This window comes from Propithecus coquereli, unplaced genomic scaffold (genome assembly GCF_000956105.1).
Source record: "Propithecus coquereli isolate 6110/MARCELLA unplaced genomic scaffold, Pcoq_1.0 Scaffold127, whole genome shotgun sequence".
Classification (NCBI taxonomy): Eukaryota; Metazoa; Chordata; class Mammalia; order Primates; family Indriidae; genus Propithecus; species Propithecus coquereli.
The window spans coordinates 1,884,795-1,905,967 of record NW_012136858.1 but is presented as its reverse complement, the minus strand read 5'-3'; the positions used below and the strand labels follow the sequence as shown (position 1 = coordinate 1,905,967).

Genomic DNA, 21,173 nt, shown 5'->3' with positions numbered 1-21,173 from the left:
ACACTCAAAATGTGCTTATAATTATTGTTAGTATTCCACTGACCAAATAGAGGCACTCAGGCATGAACTCCAACTCCCTATCCTATTTTTATGCATCTAAACTCTACCCACTCCAGTTTGTTCCTTCTTGTAGTCCCCTGCCCCTGCTTACTACCTGCCTCTCACTCCTTTCATTTCTGATTCCCAGTACACACCAAGCATTCAGTCATCTTTGCATATGTTCTTACTACTTCCAAAATGCCCCTACCTCCACTTATTCCCAAATTTACACTCATCCCTCAAGACCAAACTTAAATGTGCTGTCTCTGTGCAATCTTCCCACCTTCCCTCAGGCCCCACCAGACCTTCAGGGCTGCTTCACCTTCTCTGCACCCCCCATGCCATGTTCACAGGCCCATTATCACAGTTATCATAGGACATTGTAACTATTGCTCTGTCGCTCTCCTCACCAGGCTGTAAGCTATTTAAAAGCAAGAACTGGGTCTCTTTATCTCTAGAACCTAACGTAGTGACTGGGGAAGTCATAGCTCAATAAATATCCATTGAATGAACAAGCAAATGCTACTGGTGCCTTCCTTCATAGGGGAAATGATTTATTCATTTACTAAATACTAAATGATATAGTAAAGCTCCAACAGACAAATTCCAAGCCATTTTACTCTGTGAGATTAATCAATTGGTCTTAGAAGGTTGAAAATGTGCTGTTTCTCAAAGACTCTCAGTAGCCTCAGTTGCTTTACCTGTTTATCCTCAAAGAGTATGTTTGGCAGTTTGCATAGAGAAGGGTGCATGATAAGAAGTTTGGATTGTCAGGTTTAAATAAATTTGGGGTTTATAAGAACATATGTAAGTTAATATTTATGAAGCAATATATCAGTTATGAAATCAGATAACATATATCAAGAATATGTTATGCCCTTCGGAGAGTCAAAGAGTAGGACTTTAATACATTTGACTCACTCAAGGAACACAGAAGGTTGGAAACATCAGAATGTATGAGTGACTGAATAAAGGTCTAGGTAGGACCCCAAAGAATACAGGGTTTCATCAATTCATGAAATGTTTACCAGGGGGTTGGCATTACATGGATTCTTTTCTTTTCAGATTCAGTATGAACAGAGACTAGAGGAGCAGGAGCAGCTACTTTCCTACAAATTGAAGGAAGCACCCCAGAACCAACGTGACAGCTCCTCCAGGGTTAAAACATTAGAGAAGGAACTCAACGACATTAAGGAAGGCCATCAGATCACTGTAAGAAACCTTGAAGCTGAAATAGACATTCTTAAACATCAGAATGCCGAATTAGAACTCAAGAAAAATAATAAAGATGACAAAGATTTTCAGTCTATAGAATTCCAGGTGGAACAGGCACATGCTAAAGCTAAACTGGTAAGACTCAATGAAGAACTGGCTGCAAAAAAGAGAGAAATACAAGACCTTTCAAAAACTGTGGAAAGGCTTCAGAAGGAAAGAAGAATGATGCTGTCTAATCAGAACTCTAAGGGCAGAGAGGATATGTCTGCCAAAAAGGCAAAGAAAGATGTTTTGCACCCAAGTAAAGTAAATGCTAACTCATACCCTGGAACCCTGGACAGCAAGCTTTACCAACCACATACTTTTACTGATTCTCATATTTCAGAGGTTTTACAAGAAAACTACAGATTGAAAAATGAGCTAGAGGGATTAATTTTGGAGAGGGATGAGTTGAAGATGAAATCTGAAGCAGCAGTGAACCAATTTGAAAACTCCATGAAAAGGTAAAATGTTGTATTATTATTTATAAATATATGGGGAAATAAAAAGATAAAAATTATAAGATGTATTTCCTCCAGATAATTAGTTTGACCCTGAACTGAATTCATAAGTGAATTTTAAGAAATTATGGCACATTGCTGAGCATAGATCTGTTTCAGAGTAGGGTCCTCTATTTGCAAGCGTCCCAAATTCTGATGAACCTGAACCTCTAAGTGAAACCAAACCAGGTCCTCAAGCTCACCATTCTTGTCTTTCTGCATGTACCCAAATCGTTCTAATAAGCTGATTCACTGGGCCCTTTTTGCAAAGGAATGTCATCATTTGTAGTTACTGTAGGCAGATTGCTGTTAGAAAACTATTATTAAAACTCTTCCAAGAAGGAAAGGTCCTCTTTCAAAAATAACTCTTCAAACTGACCTTGTGATCACATCCATTCGTGCCTTGAGGAACTTTTATACTCATCCCTTTCCTCCTCAGGATCTCCAACTAGTATTACTATCCACTGTCTCTTTCCTCTGAGTCTTGACATCCTCAGATCTTTTTTTCACCTGATCAAACCAAGTTCCAATCTTCTTTCTGTCTTAGAGTGCCACTTTTTCACAGGAAACCTCTTCTTTTATTTCCATCTCGCTTCCCCTTAAATATGACTCTCATCATCACCACTTTGAAACCTGATCTCTTAATAAGGACCCTTCCCAGTCCCGTGGCATTTTCTCCCTCCTCATTCTCCTTGACAATGTTGACCACACTGGCTTTCCTGAAATGGTTTCCTCCCTTAACCTCCATGACGTGGCAGCTCTGACTAAAACTCCTTTTGTTTCTTTTGCTGACTTCTGATTTCTCCTCCTTCTCACTCTCCAAAAATCTGGCTCTCTACCAGTGTTCGTTTCTTAGCTTCCTGTTTATTCTCTGTTCTTTCCCCATTGCTAAACTCATCCATTCTTATAGCTTCTATGAACCATGACTCCTAGGTTTACTTTTAAAGGCTTGTTCTCTTCCCAGAGTTCAGAAGTTAAACCTTCAACTATTTATTGGATTACCTCTCTTGGAATCAACAATACCTCAAGTTCTCTCTCTTTTTCACCCGTAAACTAGTTTCCCTCACCAAGGTCCCCAGCCCTGTCTATGACCTCATGTATTTCAGTTGCCAGGCCCAGCTTTATACCTCCTTTATTCCTTGGGTTCACAGCCTATAGGGTGCTTCCTTATAAATATTTCTCATTTTGCTTTTTTCCTTACTATATATATAATAAGTCATTGCAGCCTGCCTACCTGGTGTACCATAGTTTTCCCACTCCAATCTCCCTTTTGTTTCTACTTCCCCCAGTCATCTTGTATAAAAACCATTAATATTCTTTAAATACTCCTGTATCTGAGTCACTCTGCCTTCCAGTAACTCGCAACTTCCTTAAATATCAAGACTGAATTTCTCTGCCTGGCATCTCAAGTCCCATCACCATTCTAATACTAGTCTACATTACCTAATCTCCCAAATTTCTTCATACCTTTGGCTCATTTGTGTTTTAAATCCTACCTCCTCCACAAAGCATTTCTTGAAGCTTCCCAGGAAAGTGCCTGCTCCTATCCCCAACTCCTACAGAATTTAATATATGTACCAAGAAAGCTGTAATCATAAACAGCCTTATAGGTCCTTGAGAACTGATATAAGATTATGCTGCTTTTGTATCCTAACTGCAACCTGGTATGGGAGCAGAATGAGTGTGGAAGCACCCAACAAATGCTAATTGATTAATTGGCAGCCATGGCAGTGATTGGAACTTTGTTTCTTTAGTTCTGAATATGACAGTTGTATGAAGCTAATTGGGGAGAATCACGTTTTTTTCCTAGAAATAATTTAAAGTTCAAGTTTGTCCTATAATTATATTTTCCTATATATAATTTAAAATTATCTAGTATTGTCAGTCTGTTTCTCCGATAGCTCTAGGCCTGAGAAGTAAACTTTCCCATTCCCAGATTTAGGCTGTTTTTTACTATAATTCAGATATGTCATGGGTGCTTTAGGTTTTTATGCTTTTCCTAGGACCCTAATCACACTGTTTCCATGGAGAAAATTTATATAGTGAAATAAGCAACTGACAAATTTGTGTATTGTTTGGGATATGCCATATTAATATGTATCAACAGTGATTTATGAAAATATCTTCTTTGAATAAAATCCTGTCATTTTTGAATAGTCCTTCCAATAAGAGAGAAATACCTATCTGTAGGAAATGTATCAAATCTTTATTCATAACTTTACCATTTACTAAACTGTCTCTGAATTCATAAATTTTATCTCAGAGACAAATGAATAGTCTTTCACACTTAGAATCCAAATTAATTAGTTACAGATTACCCTTATGTCCTGAGAATCACTGTAAAGATCATTTTATTCTCACAACATGCAACTAGCCCTGGAGTCATATGCATGGATTAATATAGGGATGAATGCTGCCTAGACACAAAGCATTGATGGTTCTAAAGGGAGCGGCTATGATTACCCAGATAAGAATCTGAGCAAAAAAGTCTCAGTTTATCTTCAAAGATAAAATGTCAAGCACTATGCTTTAGATTCAAACAGATATTCTGGAACCTTAGATTCCCTCAGAAAGTATAGCCAAAGGCTAGAGATAGAGTGGAAGGCCTGGACCTTGAAGTCCATCTCTGCTGGGCTTGAACCCCAGCTTTACAACTTACTGATGTGGGACCCTGGATGTATTAATATCACTCTTTTGTCAACTCAGGTTCACCCATATAAAATTCAGTAAATAATAGCTCATGGATTCATTGTGAGAACTCACAGGCAATAATGTATAAAGCACGTAACATGATGCAGTTAATATCGATGTCCTCTCTCCATTTGCATCTTTGATGTCCAGGCTTTTTACACTGTTTTTGTGCTAACTCTTAATTAGAGGTTGAAGAGCCACTTTTATATGTGGTTTTCTTTCATTTGCTCTGTAGGGTCAAGGAAGATAGTGCGGCACACATTGCATCCCTCAAAGCATTTCATCAGAGAGAAGTAGAGAAACTCCTTTGCCAAAATGCAGTAGAAAATTCTTCTTCCAAAATAGCTGAACTGAATCGTAAAATAGCAACTCAAGAGGTAGATAACAAATCTGTTTTGATCTTTGATTTTAATGAGTTTTTTTTTTTCAGGACTTTTAACTGAACATTAATTTGGAAATGTTTTTAACGTTTTCATGTTGGTGATAGAAATGGGAAATTATTGACTTGGTTTTTTTTTAATAGAAGGTACCATTACCATATATTTAACTTTTCCACTTTAAAACTATACCATGTAAATAAGTGTTTTTACAGTTTTTCCCTACACTTCTGAAATCTTCCCCTAAATCCGTTATAAAAGATGTCTGAAGTATATATCTAATGTGATTAGGACTTTCATACTCATCTCCTTTTACCCCAAGTCCCAACTGACAAGTAATTATCCCCAGGCATTCTTCCTGCCAATTACTTTTCATTCATTGAAAAAATAATGATTCGGGTCTATAGACAGGCACTAGAAATAAAATAATGAGCCAAGATACATAGCTCTAGCCCTTATGAAGCATAGTCTTCTAAGAATTATGATGGAGAATGCTGACAGCTCATCAGCATTTCCTCAAATGTGTCTTCCTTCTTGAATAATAGGTATATCCTACTTGGAGTATCTGGTCATCTACTATGTGGCCTGTCTTCTGTGGTGTTAGTAGGTTGAAAAAACCGCATTAAAATAGAACTTTTATCTGCAACTTATTTTCAAATGGTATATCCAAGAAAAAAAAAGTGCCACAATGTTAGCAGTTGATGAATCAAGTTGAAGAATATATGGATGTTTATTGTGCTCTTCATCTTTTCTGTAGGTTTTAATTTTAAAAAAGCTTGGGGGAAAAAACTTCAAGAAGTAATTATCTCACCACCATCTCTCCCACCTATAATTACTTAATACCATCTTAATTAAAAACAAATCCTTCAATGCTTGAGCTGATAGATACCCCATTTACCCTGATTTGATTATTATGCATTGTATGCCTGTATCAAAACATCACATGTACCCCATAAATATATAAAACTATTATATATCCATACTATTTTTAAAAAATCCCTCAGTTGAGGAAGTTTGAATATACACTATTAGATACTAAGAAATTATAATTTTGTGTGCAAAATGGTATTGTGGTTTTGTGAGAAATGCCCTTATAAAGATACGCATATTGAAATATTTAAGGGATAAAATATAATGAACTATTACAATTTCAAATTGCTCAGAAAAATGTTAATACTTTAATGAAAAATATTCAAAGTGCTTTTCAAAAGTAACAACTCATACAGCTTTACAGATAATCTGTCTAGCTTTTTCTCTCATAGGAATAGGGTGTCAGAGGGCAGTTGTAAGCATTTGTATCAAGTGATTTTGTAATAAGGAATAGTCTAGGAGAGGTGGAGAAAGTAGTGTCATAATTTTATTTTCCCAGAGTTATAAATGCAATACTGTAAAATTGGGTTAAATGGAAGTCAGTATAGTCTGATCTTTAAAACAGTAGATGTACACCATTAGAGATGAATTTTCCCCAAGTTCTCACAGTTTCTTGATGGAAATATCTGCTTATGTATTTCAATTTCTTTGTCTAAAACTATGAGACTGACATTTCACAGACATTAGGAGGCTCGTGTTATAAAGATAGTATTATCTACTTTTTCTCAAATGCTCAGACTTTATAGAGGTTTATCTTAAAAGGAATTTTCCAGTCTTGAGTCGACTTCCTTATATTTTCCAAATAGTGTTCTAGGAGGAGCTTTACTAATTCAGTGCTTCTGACAATTTCCCAGGTACTTATAAAACATTTCCAAAGTCAAGTTAATGAGCTGCAACGTAAACAAGCATCTCTTGAACTTTCTGAAGTTCGAGAAGAAATCCTACAAAAACAGGTAAGAAATAACCAAAATATTGTGCTAAAATAAGCTTTCTTAAGCATTTCAATCATATTCATATGTCTGTATAAATTTAACTTAAATGTACATAATCTGAAAGTATTGATCACATCATGAAAATACTAGTAACTTGCTTACGTAAAGTCTGCTTTCACCAGATGAAGTTAAATATTAAGTCATTAAGTTATTTATATGTTTTATTTGCTGTTGAGATTTTGTAGGCAGTGGGGAAAATGGGATGGGAAATGTTTGATTTTTGGGTTTTTGTTTTTTTTTTCTGAGATAATATTGAATAGTTAAGGCCATTTCTGTGTTAAGTACTGTCAGGGAAGAAAAATATTTTCCTCAACCCTTAGGAGTTCTTAGTTGGGTTCAACCTCGTACCAAATAAGAGAAAAACAAGTTTATTAACATATGTAGCATACAACACAGGAGAAATGTCAACACAGAGTAACTCAAAAGTGGTACCTTAGAACTTTCTGAGTGTGTAGCTATGGAGAGATTTAGGTTAGAGGTCACAAGATAAGAGATTGGCAAAGGGAGAGAAAAACATACATGGAACAAGTAGAAAAGAACAAATTTAAGTACATTGTTCCATATCTTATTGAATCCTTGCCTTAGTCCTGAGAATAAGTTGGTTCGGTTAAATAGTTGTCTCATTTCAGGACTTGTTGGAGGTGGGCTCCCATCAAAGTTAGGCCTCTATATGGTGATTTAACAAGCATTTCTATAGAAACAAAAGAACAACAAAGGCTAATGGTTGGAGTAGTCTATACGCTAGTTTCTGAGTCTGGAGGGCAGCCAGTCAAGATTTCTAGATGTTGGGCTCAAAGCATCTTTTGCAGTTTGGCCCAAATTGCAACAGGCGCGAAGGTTGTCCATACATGAGCTGTTGTGGTGATTCTCTACAGTTTGTATCAAGTCATTCAGCTTCAGAGCTTGTTAGGGTTTCAGGAAAAGGGCAGTTTGAATTTTTAGTGATTGCAAGCCAGAAGGGTGGCAGAAAAATTGAAAATACTAGTTTGGAGAATTATAGCCAGATATTGGAAGAAACTAGAATAATGTCAGATTACAGGTAAATAACAAAACCTCAGAGATAATGAACAGAGCTAGAAATGATATCCACAAAGATGTGTTATAGTTTTCTACTGAGAGTTTTTTTCTCTATAGTCACTCCCATTTCTATCAAAGATAATCACAATAAGATCAATTTGTTTGCAGAACTAAGTCTAGCCTCATTAATTTTATGACTTGCTTATTTACGTAAATACAACAAGAATAGTGATTGATTGTATGGGCCCTTTTGTAAAGTCTGCTTTACTGGAACTTTTAATAAGGAATCTCAGATTGGACCTTTAAAAGCCTCTCTAGACTAGGAAGACAAGGCAACAACTCGGTATCAGATTTTGCCTGCAATACCTATGGATTCAGGTGAATTTCTCTCTTTTCCAAAGGTCCACAAAATATACTGAGGTTCTTGGGCTTGCCAGGCAGCGACGTTCCTTACTAACCTATAAGGGAACCAGGTATATGAGGTACCAAGACAGTTTTTTCCCAAGAGGCTTTATTGGCCTCATAAAGTCAACATTAGTTTCTCAAATCTGTCTAGTCATATCTGATTCTGGGCACATTCTCAAGTATTACATTCTAGTCAAAGCCTTCTTAATATAACCAGTGTTTCCAGTTGTGTCCTGTTACAAAGAGAACAGATTCTTATTGACATTATGCAAATAACTATATTGGTATGAAAATAAGAATACTCACTAAGTTTCTGGAAGGGTAAGTAGTCAGAAGAAGTTAAATGTTTCAATTCTGTTTACAAAAATATAATTTACCAAATTGCTGAAAGATGATGTAGATTAAAAGAAAAAGTTTCCTTAATAATGAACTAGCAATGTTTCAAACAAAAAGGCCATAAGGATTTTTCAATTTATTCAGTCCCATGTAATTCTTATTCTGCTTGATGTTGGATTAGCAGTTTTATGAGCCAATCAGTTTCTTCATTAGAGTTTTGGAAATTCTTACCCAGCCCAATGGTATGATCTTACCAGAAACCTGTACTTGTCAGGAGTTCTTTCCATAAATCTCCTTGAAGATGATATAGTTGCTTGCAAAAGCTTTCAGGAAAGTACCAGAGCAAAACAATTAACTATCTATGGAAGACAAAAGATTTAAAAATAGCCATGACTAAACATCAGAGTTCATTATAATGCAATTGACATGGAAATTTGTTTATTTCTATAATATATAACATTTTAAGATAACTGGAATTATTACTGATACCATACAAAGACATACCAGATTTCTAAGAATTTTCTACAACTTCTGGAACATTTAATAACATATCCATACAAATATACCTCAAAGAAGATTAAACATCTTTATTTGACAATGATTCCCATACAATTTAACATATCAAATAAGCCTAATTAGTTAAACATCTTTTTTTTTTTAAGGAGAGAGAACAGATTCTTTTGAGATATTCCAAGGGCCCTCTGGAACATCCCAAAGTTAGTATGAGGTGAAAAGAACTTAATTTAGAATTTGATTTTGGGAAGTTGTCAAAAATGTCAAAAAGTTTAAAACATTCAATTAAGTAGATTCACAGGTCACTGTGAAACAATAGTTATCTGAAGTGACAATTAAAAGATTCTAAGGGCAAATACAGAAAGTTACATAGTGAGAAGATTCAATTTTCCTAAGTAATCAAAGACCTGATAGACCACATAAAACACAGGAAATTATTTTGGTAAAACACAAAATCTTTGTTTTCTAAGCAGATTACTTAAAGAAAATCTTTCATAATCTCTTATCAAGAGCAGACCCAGTTCTCCAAGAAAGCTTTGTTGTTTTAACAGAGAAAACCAGGTTCTAGTTTTGTATTACTGTAATTTCGATATGAAGGCTCATTTTTAAAAACGCTTTGATAAATTTATGCAATTTTAGCCAGCTTGGGTACCCAAGATAAGCATTCAGTGAATATCTCTTATTCAACTTAGCAAAACCCTAAGGATGTAAGTTACCAAAGAGATTTGGGAAACTTTTTTTGCAAACATATAAAACATAAATTTATAAACTTTTATCTCACTAATAGGTACTTAATTCACTTGTTCTTAATTTTTCTTAGATTGACATGAAAATTTCATGAGCCATTAAACAGCCACCATCTTATTTTCCTATTAACTATTTTTACAGCATGTATATGTTAGGTAGTATCATGAAAGCAAGAACCTAAAAGTTAAATATATGTTTTTCTTTTCTTTTACTACTATGCTTTATATACATAGAATAATGGATACTGCACTTGTACTTGCACTTTTGATCTTAGGTTGAACTTCTAGTTGTATAATCAATCTTAAACATCTAATAGAAATAACAAACTTGACTAGTAAACCCAGGTAGAATAAAAGTTGTGTGTATGCATTATATTTAATTGTGACAACTCTAAAGGCATGCCTGTTTTATTAAACTATTCTTACATACCAAAGATTTACCTGAGTCACATGAACTTGAAAAGTATTTGGGCTAGTTTCTATACTTTTGGGTTTTAGGAATTCTTAATTTATGTAAGTGCTTCTTTTTCTTTAAGCCAATTAAATAGATCTCTTTCACAAATTACTTTTGGCAGTACCATCCAAAGGTAGAAAGTTGTACATAAACAGATGCAAACAGAGGTCCTGTAGCATGCATTTTAAAATTTTAGCCATCAGATAGGTACAATAACATAAAACTTACTAGTTTATAAAAACAGTTGGATGCAAATTATGGTTTTGTCAGATGGAATAACTTAAGGTTACCTGTTCAGATGGCTGACTTATCAATAATCTTACGGAGTCTGTGGACTAAATTTTGAGTAAAGCAGTTTGGGGTTTTGGGGTTTTTTTTTTTTTAAAGCCTCTTCTCCTTCCTCCCATTTTTTCTTTAGTCTCAGATGGTTACAGTTGTTGTTTTAGTTAACTCCTTTGATGTTTGCATTTCAAAGATGTGGTAAGATTTACATGTCCATGGGACTGAGAAAGGATGTAAGTTTTCTCCAAGGAGTTTTAGGGCACATTTGCCTATTATGACAGATGTAGGGTTTTAAGTTTTTCTTTTCCTAAAGTATAGGACAGCTTAAGCAATTTTTTGCAGTGGGAGCCCAAATATGGAAAGGCCTGGAGCTGATGGAGTTCGATTATAGAGCCCTGGGAAGTAGAAGTTGTAAGGTACAGCAAAGCTGGCCTGGCTGTGAGTTCCCTGAGTCAATTTATTTCCTGGTTGTCAGCATTTACAAAAGTAACCTGTATACCCTGGGCCTGGAGATCAGGCTGGAGTGCTTTTTGTAAATCTTGCTGGGAAAGGGAAGTTAAAGTAAGCAGCGGGGCATGTAAAGGATTTCCTGGAGAAACTGAAAGACTTTTAGGACTTAAGGAATTTGCTCAAATGTTGAGACTGGATTTTTGGAAGGGAGTTTAAGCCAGGGGCCCAAAGATCCAAAAGATTTTCTGGAGGGTCAGAGTCAGGGAGTTGGAGGTAAAGAAGACTATAGCTGGGTGAGGAAAAGTTTACAGCAGATACGGATTTTAACTTTGGTCTTCGTTTGGGTGGTCTTTTTTTTTTAATCTTACTAAGAGAGTCTCTAAGATTAGCCTTGACACTCTTTTTGCGTCCTCTTTTAAGTCTTATCTTACCGTAAGTCCCAGTAGGACATTTGCTTGGGATAAGAGCTCTTTAAAAAAAATCCTTTTTAGATATAAAAGTCCAAATCTTTGAAGATTTACTCATTTTAATGTGACTCTAGACCAATAAGCCTTTTGTTGCTTAAGCATGGAAGCACAAGGCTTTCTCACAAAGGCTACAAAAGATGAAGTCCCCCTCAAGATCCAAAGTTTCTCCCAAAGATGGCCTAAGAAAGCAGAGACCTTCATTGCTATTCAGGCAGTAAGAATAGTGTTTATGAAAATGGTCTTTCAGATCTCCCACGGAACATGAAACACCTCCAGTCACAAACCTGCTAATCTGCGACACCAGGCATGTACTACCAGGATGGACTTACCCAGCACTAACTAAGCAATGAAGTTTGAGATGCCAAAGTCCCCTTATTAAGACATCTCCCCTGAGAGCTGGCACAGTCAGACAAAGGGAATACTGCTTGTCACTTGGTCCCCACCCTATTCAACTAGCCACCTTATGCAAGTTGACACTTGTGCCTTCCAGCTGGCAGAGACCAGAGATTGTTCTCACTGGGTCCCAAAAGCCAAGTGCTCAGGACATAAGATGAAAGAAGAACCTCATCTTTTTTTTTCTTATTGGGCACCCACAGCAAAGTTTGTTTAAACATACATGTCTGATGAGAACTGAAGTCACCAGTCTGTGAGGCTGGCTGGAACCACAGCCTTATAAGACCTACATCTTTTCTACCCTGTGATTCTCTGTCTTATGACAAATGATGCAAAAGACAAGGGAAAACAATGACTATCTCTGGGAAGCTAAAGATCAATAACCAAGAAGCACCCAAAACCAAATCTGCAAGTCACAATTCAAAGAATTTTTTCCAAATTTTTATCTGCTGCCAATCTGAATTTGGAAAGCAAAGGACAAGGAAAAATTTTACTTTCCTCTCTTGACTGGATACTACAAGTGGGTATCTAAGAGAGTTGATTTGGGTAAGAATTCTTACCTTTTACCAGCTTCTATCAGTTTTCCTAGGATCCCATCTTCAGGCTCTGGAGTGAGTGGGAGGTCCCAGAAAGTCCCATCTGGGTTGCCAGAAACTGTTGAGAAGGAAAACAAATTTTTTTTCTCAACTCTCATGAGTTCTTATTTGAGATGGACTGCTATAACAAAAGACAGATTAATGAGAAAAACAAGTATATTAACCCATGCTGCACATATCACCCAGGAGAAACGTCGATGCAGAGTAACTCAAAGCAGAGGCTTAGAACTCTGGCTTACATAGCATCTTCAACAAAGAACGATAAATTTGTAGATAAATGACAGGACAAAGGAAGGCAGTTTTAGGCTTCAAAAGTGGGAAACTGGGTAGGTAACTATCTGAGAGGAAACTAACGAATAAGGTTTGTTTGCAGATTGCTCCGGTACCATCTCTGGGCTGATAAAAGTCTAGAGTTGTCTCCAGTAAAGGATAATTTACATCCTGCCTTTAGGTAGGAAACAGGGAAGATAGAGCTTTTCCTCCATTTGCTGTTTCTTAACTGCCTTTAGCTCAAAAATAATTTTTATGTCAAGGAAGCATATTTTGGGGCAAAATATTCCTATTTCCCTTAGTATTACTACTACTTAATTTGATTATTAAGAAACAGGGCCAGGTGCAGTGGCTCACACTCGTAATCCTAGCACTCTGGGAGACTGAAGCAGGAGGCTAGCTGGAGGTCAGGAGTTCAAGACCAGCCTGAGCAAGACCAAGACCCCGTCTCTACAAAAAATAGAAAAATTAGCCAGGTATGGTAGCTGCACACCTGTAGTCCCAGCTACGCAGGAGGCTGAGGCAGGAGGATCACTTGAGCCCAAGAGTTTGAGGTTGCTGTGAGCTATGCTGATGCCACTGCACTCTAGCCCAGGCAACAGGCAAGACCCTGTCTCAAAAAAGAAATGAGTAGTACAACCATGACAGTTATGCTAGATCACCAAAAACAATATCATTACAGGAGGTAGATCTTTCTGGAAACCCACCATTATTTCTAGAACCCTTTTGATTCTAGAAAGTATGAAAAACCAGTACAGCTCACCTTATTTATTTCCCTTCTCCCAGAAATCACAGTCCTACAATCCTGTTACCCAGTGTCCGAAAATAGTTTTTTCATATATTTTTGTCTTGTTCTCTAATTGTTTACAGAATGAAGGGTAAATCCATCCCTTTTATTCCACATGGCCACAAGTGAAAGCACGTTATGCATTTTAAATCAAGATGAATTCTATTACATTTTTTGATTGCTTGTTTTTAAAATAATTTTTTAGAGCCATAAGAAAACTGAGTAATGATTTAGAAGTTTTCAACATAGTTAAAACAAATACCCTCAACATCATTAGAAAGTAAACCATCTCCCACTTAGCTGGTTAATCATGGAAATCTGAAAGGATTTTTCTGTACTCTGCATTTTGTTCTATGCCTTCGTTATCTTAAATGTTTTCAAACCATAGCTCTTTAAAATCTTATCTGCTGCAATGGGGTGAAAATCTTCTTAAGCATCTAGTTAAGTTTTATTAAGTTGACGCTAACTCAGGCATGTATTCCTCAAATCTTGTCTTTTAGTACTCTAATGAAGTTAATCTTTCATGTTTTAGCATTCATCATAGGTTTTCAGTGTTATTATTCCCACTTCTATTAATAGTTGATTGCAAAAAATCTTTGTTTCCTAAACACCCTGAAGTTGTACAGGACTTAAATCTTTATTCATATTCCTTAGAGACAGCTGAGAGGGTTGCTGCTATTATTGCTTATTATTTTCATGTTTTGCAGTTGGTATATACATTTTACTGGTCACAGATTTTTCATTAATGGGGTTTTATTTTGTTTTCAATCTGTATAAATGTTTTATAAAAGTGTGAGAAACCACTTAAGGCTGACCTATAACATAAGCCCAGGGACTATTGTGGCCCAATCATAAAAATTACCAAAATTTTTATTGTAACTTATCTCAAATACTCTATAACTAGCTGCTGTTATTTTATAAGAGAATAGGGGAATGAACATGGGGTTTATGATCTAGGTTTAAATTCTTGGCTTGCCACTGTAAGGTTAACTGGCAGGATTTAAGTAAACATTTAGAGTCACGAAATGACATAGGCCACAGCCTAAGCCTCCCAATCAATTTTAATTATATTTTTCAAGGTGCTTTTAGGGAGATACAAACAAAAGGAAATTTTCTCTTAGTCTACAACCATATTTCTAAATTTATGCAATTTACATTAAATGTTTATATTTAATCATTGAAAGATGAATACATTAATTAATTCATGAGTAATTGTTAAACATCTACTCTCTTTTGTGCACAGCTCTAGGTGCTAGAAATACTGAGAAGTAGCAGACAAAATTCCTTGCTTTTGTGGAGCTTACATTTTATTTGAGGGAGTCGGACAAGAAACAAATATAAGATTTAATAAATTAAATGAGGCAGCATCTGTAAAGTGTTTAGCATAGTGCCCAGCACATAATGATGCCACGACTCACTGCCACTTGTCCTTTAAGACTTGATTCAAACACAGCTGCCTTAGGAATCCCACGGCCCACCTCCTCAAGTCAGGTGTTCTCATTTATCATCTCACTGCTTCTCGGCCATCTCTCCAGAACACACCACATTAGAATTCTCCTTCACTTGACTACTACTTTTACGAGACCAGAACTTCCTAGCTGGTGTGCCAGGAACAGGTGGCTAGCGTATTACAAGATAGCAATGGCTAGAAATGTTGTATGATGACAAAAAGTTCAAAATCATTTCTCAGCCATTAAAAAAAGTTTATAGAAATTGAAATATTTGACCATTCTGTATATGAGGGATATTTTTATTATTATTATTGTTATTAGGTAATGGGTGTTTCCATATAAAACATGGTTGAATTTGTTAATTTTATCCATTTTCTTCATTTGCTTGTTTTTTGCCTTTTGATGTTAACAATTTAGCAAACTCTGATTCCTGATGGAATTTCTTTTCATTTATATGGTATAAAGAAAATGCAATTAATTTTTTCACCAAACCCAATACAAAGGTCCCTCAGATCCCCTCCAAAAGATACATATTAACTAAACTCTATTTTTTTAAATCCTTAATCACCTTATTAAATACCTTGTAGCAAATCTGAGTGCATTAAAGAAAGTGCCCAACTTTATTTTAATGAACCCCATAACCAGACTGCTGGCCTGCATGGGAGGGAACAGGTAAGTGGTTCATTCATTTGGAACCCCTAGAATGTGAGGTCAACCCAGAGCTAGTATGCATCATTACTTAGCACTGAAAGCTGTTAATTACTCTAACAATCCAAGATGCCTCTAATCTAGAGAAATTTTATACAGATAATCTTGATTTTTAGGATTAACTCTTAAATAATTATTTCCTTGTGATTATAGTTTTTCATTCACTTCATACTTCAATTTTAGATTACAAAACTATTAGAAGAATTGAAAAAAGCCAAGGAAAACCATACTCCAGAGATGAAACATTTCATGGGCCTAGAAAAGAAAATTGAACATATGGAAATGAGACATGAGCAAAGAGAACAGGAACTTAAACAGGTACAGTAGTAAATCACATTTATATATTTGTATAATTTAACTTCTAAGTGCCTTTAATTTGCTATAGTTTTGTCATCCCTAACAAAAGTTACTTCTTAAAGTGTTTCAGTTGTATTTTGATCTTGTTAAAAATAAATTTATAGCTTTTAAGAGAAAATAAGTCTTTAAATCTCAAATACTTGAAGATTGGTTACCCTTAGATCTAGAAAAGATGAAGAAATTTTTGTCATATTCTTTATTATTGACGGGTACCTAAAAAGTTATACATCTTACTCTGGTAAGAGAGCTTTGGGAATAATGTTTCATATTTTAAGTCATTTCAATATGCATTTATAAGAAATTTATATTAAAATGTCATCTTATACCTAGCACTAATATTATACTTAATTACAAACAGATTAATTAATACAAATTAAAAAGCACATGTAAGGACATCATGTGCTTTTAGGCACTTGCCTTGGTGCTGAAGCTTGGGCTGCTGTAACAAAATATAGATTGGGTGGCTAAAACAACAGAAGTTTTCTCATAATTCTGGAGGCCAGAAGTCCAAGATCAAAAGTTCTGGTCAATTTGATTTCTGGCGAGGGCTTTCTTCCTGGCTTGCAGATGGCCACGTTCTAATTCTCACACAGCCTTTCCTCAGTGCCTGTGCTTAGAGCAGGGGGAGCGAGGGGTGAGAGATCTCTCTGGTTATCTCTTCTTAGGAAGATACTAATCCTATCAGATCAGGGCTCCACCCTTATGCCCTCATGACCTCATTTAGCCTTCATTATTTCCTTACTCCACATACAGCCATACCAAGGGTTAGGGCTTCAACATATGAATGGGGGGTGGGGGGTCCACAAACATTCAGTCCATAACAAACAGTTGAATTTATATACTCTCTAAAGACAGAAAATACTACAGACATGTGGACCTTTATGGTTGCCCCGAGTTCCCCAAAGAAGCCCCAGGTTTCCTACTCAGTATTGTCGCACTTTAGCTCTTTGAGATTAAATGTTCTTTACCCCCACTACCAACTGTAACAGCATTGTGGAATTTTTATGTCTGCAGATAATACAGCAAACACAACAAGTAGTAGAAACCGAGCAAAACAAAGAAATTGAGAAATGGAAAAGACTCGCACAGTTAAAGAATCGCGAGGTGGACAAGTTTCGCACAGAATTAGACTCAATATTAGATGTTCTACGAGAGCTGCACCGGCAGTGGGTGGTTGTGCCAGTTGCTTTTGCAGATGAACTGAATGCACCAGAGTACTAGAAACTCGGATTTCATATGATGTCATCGAAAGGCCTGAAGATGGGATTGTGCTACTGTGAAAATAACAGTTTTTGAAAAACAAGGTGTTCAGTATGTTGCCGGAAAGCAAACACTAACATTTCAAAATAAACCAACAGTTCCTTAAACAATAAGGGAAAAAGGCCTCATGGTATATTTTACTGAAAATCATCAACCAGTCACATTTTAAATGATTTATGGACAGGTTCCTTTGTGTGAGATGATTATAACTAGTAAGATTTACCGTATAAGGTCTCGCTTTATGCTAGAAGTAGAAAGAAAATTGCACATACTCTGCCACCTTATGTATTGACCAAGTGTGTATTCTTAATCTGCTTTGTGACAAACAGCTTCTCCTTCTCGTGGAAGTGGTAGAGGAATGTGAGCACAGTGCTGTGGACAGTGGCGCTGTCAGTGAGGAGCGCTTCCTCAATAATTTGGGTGAAAATTGTAACTTCCTGTACAAGTAAACAGTGAATTCTCCTCTGTTCGCCCAGTTTTCCACTCCTGCCTCTAGGTGGCTCATTTTTGCAACTAAGATGAAAAATACATTTTACAAGTAATGGGGGAATTTGGTTTATCCAGTTTTAATCTTTTAAACTGTATCTCTTAAATCCCAATCCTACTTTTTTGTAACTTTAAAATTACACAGAATATAATAACCTTTTTACTTGTTTTATTTAAAAAGTAATATTAGGTCCATTAGAAAAAATTATAAATATGCATAAAAGTAGCTAGATTATTTTATTCAGTTTTCTAATAGCTACATTTAAAAAGGTAAAGAACAATTGAAATGAATTTTAACATATTTATATATTTCTAATATACCTAAATATTAGTATCAATATAAAAACTGAGTTTTTGCATTTTTCATGCTAAGTCATCAAAATATATTTTACGTTTACAGCACATCACGATTTGGACCAGCCACATTCCAAGTGCTCTATAACCACATGCCAATAAAGTGCAATTCTAGAATAATAATTACAAAGTGAAACACTTTATAAAGGACAGGTGAACTAGATCTTTGTGAGATTATGGGCAGCAAATGTGAGATGTAGAAGTTGTTAAATGTAAGAAATGCAATTATTGTTTTGATGTCCAGCATTTTTAATTTACCCTTTCCTAAAGAGGGTAGTAAAAGCATTATAGTTTGCTGTTTTTTTACATGAAAGAAATTCTAAATTATATAAATTATTTTGGTTATTACTTGTGTGTTGTGTATTTTTTATGTGTGTTCATATATAGCTACACCCATGAGCCATTCATTCCAAGCACAAACATGGCTGGTTCTAAAACACAGGGAAGTACAAACATCAAATAATTACTTACAGAGAAGGTACATCCTATTTTGATGAGGATTGTGTATTTCTATTTTGGTATAAGGTGTGCACATGGCAGGTCTTCAGTTCTATTTACAGATTAGAGATCCAAAAGTATCATCAGAGCTATTTGTCAAAACTAAAAACCTCAGGAACCATCCCTCATTCCTAAGTCCTTCACCGTGAGGGGCCAGGATGAGAACACAGAATATGGACACATTCCTGCTATTTTGAATAGGAAGGTTTCTGTAAAGATTTAAGCTCCAGAAATGATGGATCGTTTTCCACTGTGATGGTTAATTTTAGGTGTCAACTTGGTTAAGTACCCAGACAGCTGGGTAAAGCATTATTTCCGGGTGTGTCTGTGAGGTTGGTTCCAGAAGAGATAGGCATTTGAATCAGTGAATATGGAAGATCTGCCCTCGCCCAACATGGGTAAGCACCATCTAAACAGCTGGGGGCCCAGACAGAGCAAAAAGGCAGAGGAAAGGTGAATGTACACTTTCTTCTGGAGCTGGGACCCCATCTTCTGCCCAGGGACATCAGAACTCCAGGTTCTCTGGCTTTCAGACTTCAGGACTTGTACCAGTGCCACCCCCACCCCAGTTTCTCAGGCCTTTGGCCTTGAACTGAGAGTTATAGCTCCCCTAGTTTTCAGGCCATTGGAATTGGACTGAGCTACACCACTGGCTTCCCTGGTTCTCCAGCTTGTAAACAGCATATCAAGGGACTTCTCAGCCTTCATAATTCCATGAGCCAATTCCCACAATATATCCCCTCTCATATATTTATAAATATACTCTATTTGTTTTGTTTCTCTAGAGAGCAATAGACCCACCAAGTTCATCTCCACCATAAACTCGTAAGATACCCATATCCACAGTACTTCCTTTCAGGAGCCTTATCAGGATAGATGGCTTACTGCTGACACCTGCTTTTTGTGCAGAGACACTGCTGATTTGATCTACTACTTGTGAGGACAGAGCATTCCATAACCAGCATCTACTCTTAACCCTAAGAAGTCCAGGTTTTAGCACTTGGATCCTATTCCACCTTGAAAAAATCCTAAACGTATTACTTGCTGTGGTTTGAATGTCCTCTTCAAAACTTATGTTGAAATTTAATCCCCAGGTTGGCAATATTGAGAGGTGGGAGCTTGAAGAGGTGATTATGTCATGAGGGCTCAGCCTCATGAATGAATTAATCCATTCATGAATTAATGGTTCATCATGGGAGTGGGACTGGTGGCTTTATAAGAAGCGGAAGAGACCAGAGCTAGCAAATTCTGTAAGAAATAAGATATTTTCCTTATAAATTACCCAGTTTTGGGTATTCAGTTATAAGCAACAAAAAACAAAGCCATTACTAAATACCAAGTATGTGAGACTAGATATTCCCCATTCCCATCCATATCTACTAAAGGGTTCTAATGGTACAAGATCTGTAGGCATATTGATCAGAGATAATTTTACTCCAAAAAAGATAAACATTGTGTAGTTATATGGCTAATAGCCAACCTGCTTTGAAGAAGTTCTTTGCAATAAATGGCAGAAAGTGAAGTTTGAGTTTTCTAATCCTTCCAAGTTACTGATAATTCTATTTTAGTATTTGGAGCCATTAATAGCCTTCTCTTTCAGTTTCCATAGAAGAGTCTTTAATTAAAAACACTTGTTTTCTTAGTGCCAGTCCAACATGATAAGGAATTAGGTCCTAGCCCTAACTAACCTATTGCCTCACACTCTAAACCACAGAAGCTCCATGTTTCTCTTTCTAGGTTTTCTGAAAGCTTCTCTTACAACCACCTGAATGGTAGAAATGGGGGAAACACTTCTTTCCCACCTATACCTACTTTATAGGATTGTTGTAAGAATTACATTTGCTGAGATACAGTATTAATCAGAGAGGAAATCTATAGGAGAAGAAGAGGCATCAAGTTTCGTTAGTAGAATAAAATGAGTTGTTGGTTCAGGTAAGAAGGAAATGGAATAGACTTTGTAGAGAAGCAGACAAAAAAAGGAAAAGGTATGCATTCTTGGTGTACAAGTGAAGACGCTAAGAACACAAGAGTCTGACCAAATGGAATCAGTCTCAGTAAAGCGTGCCCTGCACTTGAACCCCTCCTGACCACCCTACCATGGTCCCCACCTGACGGTACTCCCATTGCAATAAGAAAACCCTTATGCAGATGCAGAGGACAGAGAACAGAAATAGAGCTACACATGATCTATGTAACTCCTCCTTGCAGAAAAGTCTGAAAAGGATGTGGGGGAAGGATTTTTGAGGTATACAAAAGTAAAGTCACAAGGGAAAGAATTTGAATTATTTACAAAAAGGATAAAATTGAGCCTGCTTCATAGAGGAAACCAGGTGGAATGAAGCATCTTGAATTTTTTCCTCTCTCCAGCTCTGGGCCGTCAGGGCAAATTAATCATACACTTGCAAGTTTATGCCTCTCACCTGTATTGCTCATTATCACGAATGGGTTCACAGAGCCCTAGTGAGAAGAGACAAGTACTCACTTCCCTGGTTTGGGATCAGAACCTTCCTGGTAGTCCAGCCTCTCACACTTAGCAGGGGCTCAGAAAATTAAGGCTTTCTTTGTCCCCTGACTTGCTTCTACAAAGACAATCCTTTCCTCCTGCCCATCCCCAGAGATC

General features: G+C 36.4%; 1 protein-coding gene across 1 annotated transcript in view; it reads left to right on the top strand.

Moving 5' to 3' along the window:
- CEP162 (centrosomal protein 162kDa) overlaps positions 1-17,176 on the top strand; it is a 110,059-nt gene extending 92,883 nt beyond the window's left edge. The window contains exons 13-17 of the mRNA XM_012638180.1: positions 1,105-1,757; positions 4,720-4,861; positions 6,586-6,684; positions 15,782-15,916; positions 16,970-17,176. Of these exons, the coding sequence (XP_012493634.1) occupies positions 1,105-1,757; positions 4,720-4,861; positions 6,586-6,684; positions 15,782-15,916; positions 16,970-17,176 (1,236 nt within the window). The remainder of the gene's footprint in view (positions 1-1,104; positions 1,758-4,719; positions 4,862-6,585; positions 6,685-15,781; positions 15,917-16,969) is intronic.
- The last annotated feature ends 3,997 nt before the right edge of the window (positions 17,177-21,173 follow it).